Genomic DNA, 15,378 nt, shown 5'->3' with positions numbered 1-15,378 from the left:
CCTTGTTTTCTTACAAGCTATTTGATATTAAGGAATTATCATTTTAAATTTTTGTATGAAAACTGTATTAAAGCAACATATTTAAGCCTTTTTAAAGTTAATTATAGATTCACATGTAGTTGTAAAAAAATATTAATATTACAGAGATCCCTATATACTTTGCCCAGCTTCTCCCAGTGGTAACATTTTTCAAAACTATAAATAGTATAGTATTTCAACCATTGGTATAATTTACTGATCTTATTCAGATTTCCCCAGTTTTACTTGTATTCATTTGTATGTATGTTAAGTTCTATATAGTTTTATTACATGAAAAGATGTTACATGTGTAGGTTTGTGTATCGACTACCACAATCAAGATACTGAGCATAGATCTCCCACCACAACAATCTCTCCATTTATACCCACCTACTTCCTACTCTGCTTCTCCCTGGAAACCACCTCATTTCTAAAATTTTTTATTTAAAAAATGCTATGTAAATGGAATCATATAGTATGTGACCTTGTGGAATTAACTCCTCTAGCTAAGCATTATTTCCTAAAGAGTCATCTGATCTGTTCATAAATTTTTTTTTTTATGGCTGAATAGTGTTCCATGATAGGTAGGTGCCACAGTTTAACCATTTACTTGTTGAAGGACATTTGGGCTGTTTCCAATTTAGGGTTTATAAAAATAAAGCTGCTCTGAGCATTAATGTGTAGGTTTTTAAGTGAACATAAATTTTCATTTCTCTGGATAAATGCACAGGAGTGCACCTGCTGGGTTGGATGGGAAGTGCATGTTTAATTTTTTAAGACATTGTCTAGCTGTTTTCCAGAGTGGCTGTACCATTTTACATTCTCACCAGCACTGTAGAAGTGATCTGGTCCTTACCATCACTTGGTATTGTCACTATTTTTTATTTTAGCCATTCTGATAGCTATGTAGTGATAGCTCATATGGTTTTAATTTTCATTTTTCTAATGATAATGATATTGATGGTGAATATCTTTTCATGTGCTTATTTGCCATCTGTATATATTCTTTGGTGAAATGCATATATATAATTTTTTTAACTATTGAGCTTTGAGAATTCTTTAGTTTTACATTTCACACTTAAGTCTGTGATCCATTTTGAGTTAATATTTGTATAAAGTATGTGGTTTAGGTCATGATTCCTTATTTTGCCTATGGATGTACAATCGCCACCTATCTGGCATTTGTTGAAGAGGCTGTCTTTCCTCTATGGAATTGATTTTGTACCTTTGTCAAAGATTAGTTGAGCATATTTGTATGGGTCTGTTTCTGAGGTCTATTTCTATTCAGTTCTATGATCTGTGTGTCTATCCACCAATACCACAGTCTTGATATCTGTGACCCTTAATATTAAGTAGAAGAATTCCTCCTACTTCATTATTCAAGATTGTTTACTTCTTCTAGGACCTATGGTTTTCCATAGAAATCTCAGTATAAACTTAATCTGTTTTCTATTGGAAATCCTACTGGGATTTTGATAGGAATTTTATCGAGTCTTTCTTAAAAATGCATGCTACAATACATATAGAGGAAATTATATTATTTATAAGATTTGCTCCAAAATAATTTGGGATGGGTTGAGAATAAGATTGGAAATAGAAGAAACAAGGTTGTCCATGATAATTTTTAAAGATGATAGTAATACATAGTGTATCCTTATATCTTTTCTGCTTTTGTATCTATTTAACATTTTCCTAATAAAGATGTTTAATTGCCTTACATTAAAAGGAATGTCTTAATAATGAATTTTATGCCAAAATGCCTGAAATGTCTGCTGAAATTTAGTTCTACCTACTTTTTTAACAAGGTCTCAGTGTTATATATCTAGGTCCGTAGTATTTATCAGGCCTTTTGGAGGGTTTCACATGGTGAACTTCTAGAAAGAGAAGCAGTATTTAGCCAGATTGTACCAGTTTCATACACAGTGGATGTAACTGATGCTTTGTTTCATATTCTAGGCACTGCAGAAAAAGATCTAGAAAGTGCTAAGCTTGTACAGATTTTACACAGACTGCTAGCAGATGACAGAAGTGCTCCTGAAATCAAATATAATTCCATGGTCCTGATCTGTGCTCTCATGGGATCTGGTAAGGACCTCATCTATCATTTTGATGTCCATAAACATGTGATTGACATTATTAAATAGAATAATAATAAATGGTGGTTTTGGGTTTAAAAAGCATTAGAAATTAGTTTATGGAGGCTATAGGATTATTTTCACATTGAAAATATTCCCAAAAGACTCTTACTAATAATAAAAAGTAATATAATAAATTAATAATAAGTGTAACACTTACACTTAATAATAAAAAGTCTAACATAGCAGAAATGTGAAAGTCAGTGTTAAAAAATTCATACCTATAAGTTTCATCAACCCTATTTTATATAAAGAACAAGTTCTGATTTTGTATGCCATGATATTAGCTAAAACATTTGTTCAGGAAATTATTGGCATATCTTTGTACACGTTCCATGAATACTTGAAAAGAATGTATATTCTGCTGTTATTGGGTAGAATGTTCTTCAAATGTCAGATCCTTTTGGTTGGCTGTGTTGTTGAGGTTTTTATATTCTTGCTGATTTTCTAATTGTTCTGTGAGTTGTTGAAAGAAGGGTGGTAAAGTCTCCAACTATAATGGTGGATTTGTCTATATCCCCTTTCAGTTCTATCAGTTTTTCCTTTGTATATTTTGTAGCTCTGTTGGTAGGAACATATACACCTTTAGGATCACTGTGCCTTACTGGTAGACTAACCTTTCTATCATTATGTAATATTATTCTCTGTCTCTGCTAATTTTCTTTGCTCTTAAGTCTATTTTATCTGATATTAACATAGCCACTCCTACTTTCTTTGGAATAACATTGGATGAGCTATTCCCATCATTTTAGTTTCAGTCTTTTATATCATTATATTTGAAGTGTAGACAGCATATTATTGGGTCATTTGAACCCACTCTGTTGATTCCTTCTAACTGGTGTGTTTGGACCACTTACATTTAATGTAATGACTAATAATTATTTCTCTGCAGTTTCATTTTTTGCTTTCTGTTTCTCTTTTTTTCTGACTTACTGTTGGTTGCTTGAACATTGTATTTGTTACTTTACCTCATATAAAATAACTGCCTCAGATATTTTCTCTACATATTTAGAACCATATTAGACACTTAAAATTTATTTTTGGGATTTAATTTTTTATATTGAGATACATAAAATACACAAATCTTAGTGTGCAGCATGATGAATTTTGACATGTATATACAGTCATGTAACCATTGCCTAGATCAAGATATTAAACATTTAAATTTTTTTCCCATTCACCCATTCCTCCCCCAACCATGGCAACCACCAATGTGTTCTGTATTCAGATATATTTAGATTCTGTTTTCAGACTGTACAGATAAGTGAAATCATATGGTATTTGTCTTTCTCCACCTGGCTTATTTCATTTAGCATAATACCCCCTAAATCCCCCATTCACGTTGTCACAAATGGCAGATTTCTTTTTTTTTATGGCTGAGTAATATATTCCATTGTATATATTTGTCAAGTATTATTTGTCCATTCATCTATTGGTAGACATTTAGGTTGTTCCCATATTTTGGCTATTGTAAGTAATTCTATGATAAATGTAGGAGTGCAGATTATGGATTTTGTTTTCTTCAGGTAAATTCCCAGAAGTGGAATTCCTGGGTCATATTTCTAGTTTTTTGGGAAACTGCAATACTGCCTTCCATAATGGCTACACCACTTTGCAATCCCACCACCAGTGTACAAGGATTCCCTTTTCTCCACATCCTCACCAACATTTATTTCTTATCTTGTTAATGTTAACCATTCAGACTGGTGTGAGATAATATGTCATTGTGATTTTGATTTGCATTTTCCTGATGATTACTGATGTTGAGCATATTTTCATGTATCTGTTGGCCACCTGTATGTCTTCTTCGGAAAAATGTCCATTTAGGTTGTCTATTTTTTAATCAGATTATTTGTTTTATTTTGTGTGAGTTGTTTGAGTTCTTTATATATTTTAGATATTAGCCCCTCATCAGATACATTATTTGCAAATGTAATCTCCCATACAGTAGGTTGCCTTTCTGTTTTTGATGATGGTTTCCTTCATTGTACAGAAACTTTTTAGTTTGATGTTCCCACTTGTTTATTTCTGCTTTTGTTTCCCTTGGCAGAGAGATATATCCAGAAAAAGTTACTACTGCCAGTGTTCAGAGTTTACTGCCTATGTTTCCTTCTAGAAAGTTTCAGGTCTCATATTTAGGTCTTTAAAATATTTTTAGTTTGTTTTGTGGTGTAGGGCAGTGATCTAGATTCATTCTTTCACAAGTAACTGTCTAGTTTTCCCAACACCATTTATTGAGAACCTTTCTTTTCCCCATTGTATATTCTTGCCTCCTTTGTCATATATTAATTGACCATATATACATGGGTTTATATCTGGGCTGTTCTGTTCCATTGATCTATGTATCTGTTCTTGTGCCAGAACCATACTGTTTTGATTGCTGTCACTTTGTGGTGTAGTTTGAAATCAGAGAGTGTAATACCTCAACTTTGTTGTTCTTTCTCAAGAATGCTTTGGCTACTTAGAGTTTTTTGTGGAATTTTAGGATTATTTGAATCCTAATTCAATGGAGTTCATTGAAAAATGCCATTGGTATTTTGATGGAGTTTTAGTGAATCTGTAGCTTGCCTTAGGCAGTATGGCCATTTTAACAATATTAATTTTTCCTATACACGAGCATGGAATAGCTTTTCATTTACTTCTGTCTTCTTCAATATCTTTCACCTCCTTGGTTGCATTTATTTATAGGTATTTTATTCTTTTCAATGCAGCTATAAATGGGGTTAATTTATTTTCTCTTTCTGCTATTTGTTGAAATGCAACATACTTCTGTACATTGATTTGGTATCCTCAACTTTACTGAATTCATTTCTTAATTCAAGTAGATTTTTGGTAAAATTTTTAGGGTTTTTCTAAATATAGTATCATGTCATCTGTAAATAGTGACAGTCTTACTTCTTCCTTACCAATTGGGATTTTTTCTTATTTCTTTTGTCATCTGTTTGGCTCCAGCAGTATGTTGAATAAAACTGATAAGAGTAGGCATCTTTGTCCTGTTCCTAAAGGAAAAGCTTTCAGCTTTTCACCATTGAGTTGGATATTGGCTGTGGATTTGTTGTATATGGATTTTATCATGTTGAGGTATGTTCCCTCTATACCCACTTTATTGAAAGTTTTTAGCATGAATGGATGTTGGATTTTGTCAAATGAGATGATCATACAGTTTTTATCCTTCCTGTTGTTAATGTGGTGTACCACATTGATTTCTGAATATTGAACCATCCTTGCATCCCTAGAATAAATCCCACTTGGTCATGGTGATTGATTTATTTTGGGTTCAGATGTTCTAATATTTTGTTGGGAATTTTTGCATCTATGTTTACCAGGGAACGTTGGTCTTTAATTTTCTTACTTTGGTAGTGTCTGTATTTGGTTTTGGTATCAAGGTGATGCTAGCCTTGTAGAATGAATTTGGAAGCCTTCATTTCTTTTCTCAAAGAACTATCTCCTGGTTTCATTGATTCTTTCTATTGTTTTATTCTCAATTTTATTAATTTCTGGTCTGATCTTTATTATATCCCTCCTTCTACTGACTTTGGACCTCATTTGTTCTTCTTTTTCTAGTTTCATTAATTGTGAGTTTAGTCTGTTCATTTGGGATTGTTGTTCTTTCTTGAGGTAAGCCTGTAATGCAATATACTTTCCTCTTAGAACTGCCTTCTCTATGTCCCACACATTTTGGAGTGTTGAGTTTTTGTTTTCATGTGTCTCCATATATTGTTTGATTTCTGATTTTATTTGGTCATTGACCCATTGATTATTTAGGAGCATATTGTTAAGCCTCCATGTGTTTGTGGGCTTTTTTTGTTCTCTTTGCATTATTTATTTCTAATTTCATACCTTTGTGGTCTGAGAAACTGATTGGTACAATTTCAATCTTTTTGAATTTACTGAGGCTCTTTTTGTGGCCTAGTATAAATATAATCTACTCTTGAAAATGTTCCATGGGCCCTTGAGAAGAATATGTATCCTGCTCCCTTTGGGTCGAGTGTTCCATAGATGTCTATTAGGTCAGTCTGTTCTAATGTGTTGTTCAGTGCCTCTATCTCCTTACTTATTTTCTCTCTGGTTGATCTGTCCTTTGGAGTGAGTGGAATGTTAAGTCTCCTAAAATGAATGCATTACATTCTACTTCCCCTTTTAATTCTGTTAGTATTTGTTGCACATATTTAGGTGCTCCTATATTGGGTATATAAATATTTATAATGGTTATATCCTCCTGTTGGACTGACCCCTTTATCATTATGTAATGTCCTTCTTTGTCTCTTGTTACTTTATTTGTTTTGAAATTTTTATCTGATGCAAGTAGTGCAACTCCTGCTTTTTTATCCCAATTATTTGTATAAAATATATTTTCCATCCCTTCACTTTTAGTCTGTGTATGTCTTAGGGTTTGAAGTGAATCTCTTGTAAGCAGCATACAGATGGGTCTTGTTTTTTTATTGATTCTGTAACTCTATGTCTTTTGATTGGTACTTTCAATTCATTTACATTTAGGGTGATTATCAATAGATATGTACATATTGCCATTGCAGGCTTTAGATTCATGGTTACCAAAGGTTTACAGTCTAATTTAACTCACTTATGCTATTTCAAACACAACCTAAAGGTTCTTTTTTTTGTCTCCCTTATTTTTCTTCTTCCTCCACTCTTTGTATATTAGGCATCAGATTATTTACTCTTTATGTATTCCTTGACTGACATTGGGGGTAGTTGAGTAAATTTTGCATTTGCTTAGTAATTAATTGGTCTACTTCCTTTACTATGGTTTTATATTCTCTGGTGACAGCTATTTAGCCTTAGGAGCACTTCCATCTAGAGCAGTCCCTTTAAAATACACTGTAGAGATGGTTTGTAGGAGGTAAATTCCCTCAATTTTTGCTTATCTGGAAATTGTTTAATCCCTTCCTCAAATTTAAATAATAATCCTACCAGGTAGAATATTCTTGATTGGAGGCCCTTCTGCTTCATTGCCTTAAATACATCATGCTACTACCTTCTGGTCTGTAAGATTTCTGCTGAGTAGTCTGATGGTAGCCTGATTGGCTTTCCTTTGTATGTGATCTTTTTTCTCTCCCTGCCTGCTTTTAATACTCTGTCCTTGTCCTTGATCTTTGCCATTTTAATTATTATATGTCTTGGTGTTGTCTTCCTAGGGTCCCTGGTGTTGGGAGATCTGTGCACTTCCATGGCCTGAGATACTATTAGATTAGGGGATTTTTCAGCAATTATTTCCTCAAAGAGATTTTCTATCCCTTTTTCTCTCTCTTCTTCTGGTACCCTTGTAATGTGAATATTGTTCTGTTTGGATTGGCTGCACTGTTCTCTTATTATTCTTTCATTCCTAGAGATCCTTTTTTCCCTCTCTGCCTCAGCTTCTTTGTATTCCTATTCTCTAATTTCTATTTCATTTACTTTCTCCTCTACCTCATCTAATCTGCTTTTAAATCCCTCCATTGTATGTTTCATTTCAGATATGGTATGTTTTCAAAGTTTCTGTCTCTTTCTTGAGGTCCTCTGTAAGATCTTGGATATTTTTCTGTAGCTCCATGAACATGTTTATGATTTTTATTTTGAAATCTTTATCAAGATGATCAGTGATTTCAGTTTTATATAGCCCTCTTTCTGGGGTTTAAGGGATTCTGGTTTGTACAAGATTCTTTCGCCGTTTCATGTTTCTGATGATTAGTATGGAATAGTAACTTTATGAAGGCAGCACCCTTTAACGCCCAGAAGTTTTACTCTCTGGAGCTGCCTAGCACCTGGAGCAATGGCGGGGGTTGCAGGCACAAGGCATCAGCATGTGCCAGGAGGAAAGAGCTCTTTGCTTCTTCCTAGCTGCTGTGCCTGTTTCCACTGCCAGGGCCAGTGGGTTGAGCATGCAGGGCAGAGTCACTGTGCTATGCCCCTGTAGCTTCCCTAGGCAGGGCTGCCTTCTGGCTGGCCTGGCACAACAGCAGGGGCAGGAAGTTTGTGAACCAGTGCCAACCAGGAGGGAGGAGCAGCAGGCTGCATATCACAGTGGGGACCTTGGGGCTGCATTGCCAACCAGGGAGATGGAGCACCTGAAGCTCTTGAAAGTTCCCAACCCACTGGACTGAGTGTGCCAGGACAATTTTGTCCACCTGGCCTTTCTCCTGAGCAGCAAGCTCTGTGTAATCCTTGCCCCTTTAGCACTCCTTTCACTTCTGGGAAGTCTCTCAAAGTGCCCACCCTTCCCCTGTCCCACAGTGGCTTGCCATGGGGTACCTGTTCTCCACAAGTGGCTGGAATCTCAGTCTCTTCAAGTATTCTGTCTTTGCTTTCCAACCCCACTAATCTCCAGAGCACCATGTAATGTGGGTTCATGCTCCTCGATCAGATCTCCAGGGGTGGGTATTGAGCAGTCCTGTGCTTCTACTCTCTCCCCACTCTGCTTCTCTTCCTCCTGCTTGTGAGCTGGGGTGGGAATGGGCTTGTGTCCTGCTGGATCGTGGCTTTGCTGTTTTGCTACTGGTTTTCCCCAGATGTAGGCGATCTGTTACATCTTCAGGTGGCTCTTTCAGGATTAATTGTATTTGCTGTATTTTTGTATTACGTGTGGTTTTGCGAGGAGGTTTCTGCCTCAACTTCTCATGCCCCCATCTTTGTCCTGCCTTTCTTTCTTTCCATTTTTTTGTAGTAGTTTAAGAAGATTAAGTATTATATTTTCCTCAAATGTTTGATACAATTCTCCTGTAAAGCTCTCTGATACTGGACTTTTGTTTGTTGGAAGGTTTTATATATTTTTTATTACTGCTTCAATTGTGTTACTAGTAATCAGTCTGTTCAGATTTTCTGCTTTTCCTGCTTCAGTTCTTGGGAGATTGGAAGAATCCAGCCTAGGAATTTATCCATTTCTTCTGGGTTATCTAATTTGTTGGTATACAATTCTTTATAGTAATCTCTTAAAATTGTTTTTACTTCTGTGGTGTCAATTTTAACTACCTTCTTTCATTTCTCATTTGACTCCTCTTTTTTCCCTGATGCATCTAGCTAAAGGTTTATCAATTTTGTCTTTTCAAAGAACCAGCTCTTAGAGTCATTGGTCCTTTGTATTTTTTTTTTAGCCTCTATTTCATATATTTCTGCTCTGATCTTTATTATTTCATTCCTTCTTGTAATTTTGGGCTTTGTTCTTTTTCTGTTTCCTTTAGGTGTAGGGTTAAATTTTTTGAGACTTTTCTTATTTCTTGAGGTAGGCCTGTAATGCTATAAATTTCCCTCTTAGAACTGCTTTTGCTGCATCCCAAAGATCTTGCCTTGTGTTGTGTCTATTTTCATTATTCTTCATGTATTTTTAAATTTTCTCTCTGACCCATATATTTCCTTTAACCCATTGGGTTTCTGGTAGCATGCTGTTTAGCCTCCATGCATTTGTATGTTTTCTAGTTTCATTCTATTGTGGTCAGAAAAGATGGTTTGTATGATTTCAATATTCCTAAATCATAGCCTATGTGATTTACCTTGGGGAATGTTTTGTGTGCACTTGAAAAGGATGAATATTCTCCTATTTTGGGTGTAATATACTATATATATACACATATTAGTTCCATTTGGTTTAATGTATCATTCAAAGCCACTGTTTCCTTACTGATTTTCTGTCTGGATGATCTAACCATTGATACAAGTAGGCTGTTAAAGTCCCCCACTATTACTGTATTACCTCAAGTTTTCCCTTAGTGTCTGTTAATATTTACTCTGTGTATATAAGTGCTCCTCTGTTGGGTGTGTAGATTTATAATTGTTATTTCTTACTGGGCTGAGCACTTAATCATTACATAATGTCTTTGTCTCTTTTTACAGTCTTTGATAGAAATACTGCTACTGCATTTCTGTTTGTATGGAATGTCTTTTTCCATTCCTCCAGTTTCAGTCTCTGTGTCTTTAGGTCTGAAGTGAGTCTCTTGTAGGCACATATACATGGGTTTTGGATTTTGATCTACTCAGTGACTATATGTCTTATGATTGCAGCATTTCATCTGTTTACATGTACAATAATTATTGATAGGTATGTAGTTATTGTCATTTTGTTAAACAGCTTCTGGTTCTTTTGTCATTTTTCTCTTTTGCTCTCTTTCCTTTTACATTCCTTTCTTTTTATTTTTTGTGTATCTGTCAACATTTGTGGCTACCATGTGATTTATATATGATATCTTACACATGTAGCAGTCTGTGTTTAGTTGATGGATGCTCATGTTCAAAAGCAACAGCACTACATTTTTTTTCTCTCCTCCTCCATGTTTTATATATGGTTCTTTAAATGCCTTTTAGTTAGAGATCCCCTTAACTAATTTTTAGTAGTTGATTTTACTACTTCTTTTAACCTTCATACTAGCTTTTAAGTGACTTGCCTACTACCTTTGCTATCTGCTCTTACCAGGGAGGTTTTTTCTTTTCATTATTTTCTTGTTTCTATTTATGGTCTTTTTTTTCCTCTCAAGTTCATTTAGCATTTCTTGTAAGGTTGATTTACTGATGGTGAACTCCTTTAGCTTATGTTTATCTGAGAAACTCTCTCTCCTTCAATTCTGAATAATAACCTTGCTGGGTAGTGTTCTTGGTTGTACGTCTTTCTCTTTCAGCACTTTGAATATATCATGCGCCTCCCTTCTGGCTGCAGAGTTTCTACTGAAAGATCAGCTGATAGACTTACTGGTTTCCATTGTGTAACTCATGCTTTCTCCCACTGCTTTTAATATTCTTTGTCTCTGATCTTTGATAGTTTAATGATTATGTGTCTTGGTATGGATCGCCTTAGGTTCATCTTGTTTTAGATTATCTTTGCTTCCTGGCCCTGGATAGCTATTTCCTTCCCTGGGTTGAGGATTTTTCAGCTATTTCTTTTAATTAAGTTTCCTACCTCTTTCTCTCTCTCCAAAATCTGGTCAACATCTGTTTAACCATTATTTTAAACTCTTTGTCAGATAGATTGCTTAACTCTTTCATTTCATTTCATATTCCCATATCTCTTCATTTTGTTTGAATGTGTTTGTTCCTACATCTTAGGCAAAAAGGCTACCTTTCCTAGTCTTGAAGGTGTAGGCTTGCTTAGGAATGTCCCCTGAGACTGTACTTTTGGCTGGATCTGATAGGTGTGTTTGAGTGTGGGCAGAGGCGGGGAGGCCATTCCGTCATGTCTGGAGCTGGTGTGTTCACCCTGTTGTTCACACCAGCAGTGTCCAGGGGGTAATGCAGTCAATGGCACTGACAAACACCTCTGGTCCCAGAGAGAGTTCCAGCAGTTCCCCTGCTATTTGGCAGGTGCTTGTTTTGAAAACCAGCTCTCTTCAGTTGTAGTTGCAATGGGGTTTGAACCCACCAACTGGCAGCTTTTTGCCTGTGCCTGAGGGCAGGTGAGTCTGTGCTCAAGTATCTCAGTGATATGCCTCCCTACTGCAGGGCTGGGGTGGGGAATCCCTCCATTACCATCTCTCTTGCTGTCTTTTTAATCCCTCCTTGTACAGAAGGTTCACTCAGGCTCCCATTTCTCCTCAGGATGAACTGCTGTGTGTGTAGATGTCGGTTTGGTGTGCATGTGGAAGGAGGTGGGCTCAGACTCTTTCTATGCTGCCATCTTGGCACACCTCAGGACAGGTATTTAAAGTAGAGACTATAATTGCAGGGAAATGCCAAGGATGCTGATAATACCTGGATTTATTATAATACCTGGACTTGTTCATCCATCTTTCTGAAGCACTGAGCACTGTGAAGACATACATACTGCCTCCTGGCAACTGCAGCTGTTTGGTTTCTTGAGGCTAGGTCTCCCCGAGGCTGAAGGGGCTGGGTTTTTTTTAGTCTGTGCATGTCTTTGGGTTTGAGGTGGGTCTCTTGTAAGCAGCATATAGATGGGTCTTGCTTTTTTATCCATTCTATTACTCTGTGTCTTTTGATTGGTGCATTCAGTTCATTTACATTTAGGGTGATTATTGAAAGATATGTACTTATTGCCATTGCAGGCTTCAGATTCGTGGTAACCAAAGGTTCAAGGTTAGCTTCTTTAGTGTCTTACTGCCTAACTTAACTCGCTTATTGAGCTATTATAGACACTGTCTGGTGATTCTTTATTTCTCTCCCTTCTTCTTATTCCAACTCCTCCATTCTTTATATGTTGGGTGTTTTATTCTGTGCTCTTTTGTGTTTCCTTTCACTGCTTTTGTGGGTAGTTGATTTTATTTTTTGCCTTCAGTTAGTATTTGGTTGATCTGCTTTCTTTGCTGTGATTTTATTTTCTCTGATGACATCTGTTTAGCCTTAGGAGTGCTCCCATCTAGAGCAGTCCCTCTAAAATACCCTGTAGAGGTGGTTTGTGGGAGGCAAATACCCTCAACTTTTGCTTGTCTGGGAATTGTTTAATCCCTCCTTCATATTTAAATGATAATCATGCTGGATACAGTATTCTTGGTTCAAGGCCCTTCTGTTTCATTGCATTAAATATATCATGCCATTCTCTTCTGGCCTGTAAGGTTTCTGTTGAGAAATCTGATGATAACCTGGTGGGTTTTCCTTTGTAGGCAACCTTTTTCCTCTCTCTGGCTGCCTTTAAAACTGTGTCATTGTCCTTGATCTTTGCCATTTTAATTATTATGTGTCTTGGTGTTGTCCTCCTTGGGTCCCTTCTGTTGGGAGTTCTGTGTACTTCCGTGGTCTGAACGATTATTTCCTCCCCCAGTTTGGGGAACTTTTCAGCAATTATTTCTTCAAATACACTTTCTATCCCTTTTTCTCTTCTTCTTCTTCTGGTACCCCTATAATGTGAATATTGTTTCGTTTGGATTGGTCACACAGTTCTTTTAATATTGATTCATTTCTGGAGATCCTTTTATCTCTCTCTGCATCACCTTCTATGCATTCCTGTTCTCTGGTTTCTGTTCCATCAAGGGCCTCTTGCATCTTATCCATTCTGCTTATAAATCCTTCCAGAGATTGTTTCATTTCTGTAATCTCCTTCCAGACGTCATCCCTTAGCTCTTGTATATTTCTCTGCAGCTCCATCAGCATGGTTATAACCTTTATTTTGAGTTCTTTTTCAGGGAGATTGTTTAGGTCTATCTCCCCAGATTCCCTCTCAGAGGAGGATGTCTGGGTTAGCCTGGTCTGTATCAAATTCTTCTGCCTTTTCATGGTGATAAAGGTAGTTATGAGGAGCTGGCGCATGTGTTGACTGGGAGAACATCCCTTCTTGCTAATTGTGGCCTTCCTCTCCTGGGAGAACAGCAACCCCTAGCAGCTTGTGCTGGGCAGCTGTGCGCAGATGGGGTTTCTAATTCTTGCCCGGCCGCTGTGAAAGAAGCTCTGCCCTGCTGCCTCAGGCTCCTGCTCTGCTATGGTGGAGCGGTGTTGGAGGGGAAATGGGCAGGAGGCTGTTTATCTCTGTGAGGGGCCTCTGAGCTTCGCTGCTGTCCAGGGGGTTGGGCTGCCTGGAGTTCCCTGGGATTCCCAGCTGCTGGGCTAAATGTCCCAGGACGCTTCCGTCCAGCTGTGGGGTCCCTATTTCTTTAAGACTTTCAAAAAGCACTCGCTTTTCTTTGTCCCAGGGGCGCGGGCTGCGGGGACCCACTCGCAGGTTTTACTGTCCCATTTTCACTAGTACCCAGCACCCCATACACTGTGTGTCTGCCCTCCGGTGCGGATGGCTGGGGCTTGGTGTTTAGCAGTCCTGGGCTCCCTCTCCCTCCCTGCTCCAACTCCTCTCCTCCTGCCGGGAGCTGGGGTGAGGGGTGCTTAGGTCCTGCCAGGCCACGGCTTGTATCTTACCCCCTTCACGAGGTGCTGGGTTCTCGCAGGTGTGGATGTAGCCTGGCTGTTGCCCTGTGTCTTCTGGTCTCTCTTTTAGGGGTAGTTGTATTTGTTGAATTTTCAAAAATATATATGGTTTTGGGAGGAGATTTCCACTGCTCTACTCACGCCACCATCTGGGGGGGCTGGGTTTTGGGCAGCCAGGGCCCTCAGGTGGCCTGTCTTGGACCAGAGTCCATGAGGAGGGGCCTAAAATTTTTGTTTACACCAAACATAACTTTAAAATTCTCAAGAGAAAAGGAAAATCTATATTCATCAATATCTTTGCTACATATCTATCGTTCTTTCTGATGTGCCAAGATTCATTTTTTAAACATTTCTTTCTGTTTAGAGAACTTCCTTTAGCTATTAAGTTAGGTCTGCTAGCGAAGAATCCTTTGTTTTCCTTTGAAAATGTTTTGGTTTCCCCTTCATGTCTAGTATTTTCTCTTGAGTATAGAATTCTGGGTTTGACAGTTCTGTTCTTTCAGTTCTTGAAAACTGCTGTGCTGCTTTCTGGCCTCCATGGTTTCTTATGAGAAATTCACTGTCTTCCTATTTGTTTATTCCCCCTGCAGGAAAGGGGTGATTTCTGTCTTGAGTTCTTTATGAGTTCTGGATATTAATCCCTTATTGGATATAATGACTTGCAAATATTTTCTCCCATTCCATTTACTATGTTGACATATCCTTTGATACACAGAAGTTTAAAAATCTGTTTGTCCTTCTATTGCCTGTGCTTTTGGTGCACATCCAAGAAATCTTGGCTAAATCTGTTAAATCCAATGTCATGTTTTCCCTTGTTTTCTTGTAAGAGTCTTATAGTTTTAGCTCTTACTTTTATTTCTGTTGATGGTTAGGGTAGGGTCCAGCTTCATTCTTTTGCTTGTGGTTATCCAGTTTTACCAGCACCACTGTTTTGTTGTAGGTTTTGAAATTAGGAAATGTGAGAACATTGGGTTTTTTATTTTAAGACTGTTTCAGATATTCAGATTCCCTTGAGATTCCATCTGAATTTTAAGATTGATTTTTCTATTTCTACTAGAAACATTGGTTCTAGTTTTATACCTCATTCTTCCCATATAGCAGTTCTCAGAGTCCTGAATATTGTATTTTCAAATAATTGAAATTAATGGGGGAAGAAAGCCAGGGAGGGGAAGATGAAAAATCTAAAATGAAGCCTATCACAGAAATCTGTTGAAAGGATGTGAACAACCTTTTCATTTGCCACAGTATTAATTTGAAATAGACCTGTGATTTTTTTGAAGGTCATTGGACTTCATTAGGATTAGGGGATATATAACTAAACCTTGAGATCATACAATGAGCTGTATTTAACTCATTATCCTAACCAACTTAGACTGTAGAATTTGACATTTGATTTATCTTTATATAAATGTGGCAAGTAAAGGTTCTCTGATTTACT

The 15,378-nt window shown here is 37.1% G+C and overlaps 1 protein-coding gene across 5 annotated transcripts in view; it reads left to right on the top strand.

The window, feature by feature from the left end:
- Window positions 1–15,378, top strand: part of RAP1GDS1 (Rap1 GTPase-GDP dissociation stimulator 1) — a 170,258-nt gene that overhangs the window by 152,920 nt on the left and 1,960 nt on the right. For all 5 annotated transcript variants that reach the window (XM_037020188.2, XM_037020187.2, XM_037020184.2 and 2 more), the window contains one exon: window positions 1,975–2,103. In XM_037020188.2, the coding sequence (XP_036876083.1) occupies window positions 1,975–2,103 (129 nt within the window). The remainder of the gene's footprint in view (window positions 1–1,974; window positions 2,104–15,378) is intronic.

Source organism: Manis javanica, chromosome 5, assembly GCF_040802235.1.
Source record: "Manis javanica isolate MJ-LG chromosome 5, MJ_LKY, whole genome shotgun sequence".
NCBI lineage: Eukaryota > Metazoa > Chordata > Mammalia > Pholidota > Manidae > Manis > Manis javanica.
Note: the sequence above shows the minus strand (reverse complement) of the source record. Positions and strands in the feature narration are given on the sequence as shown.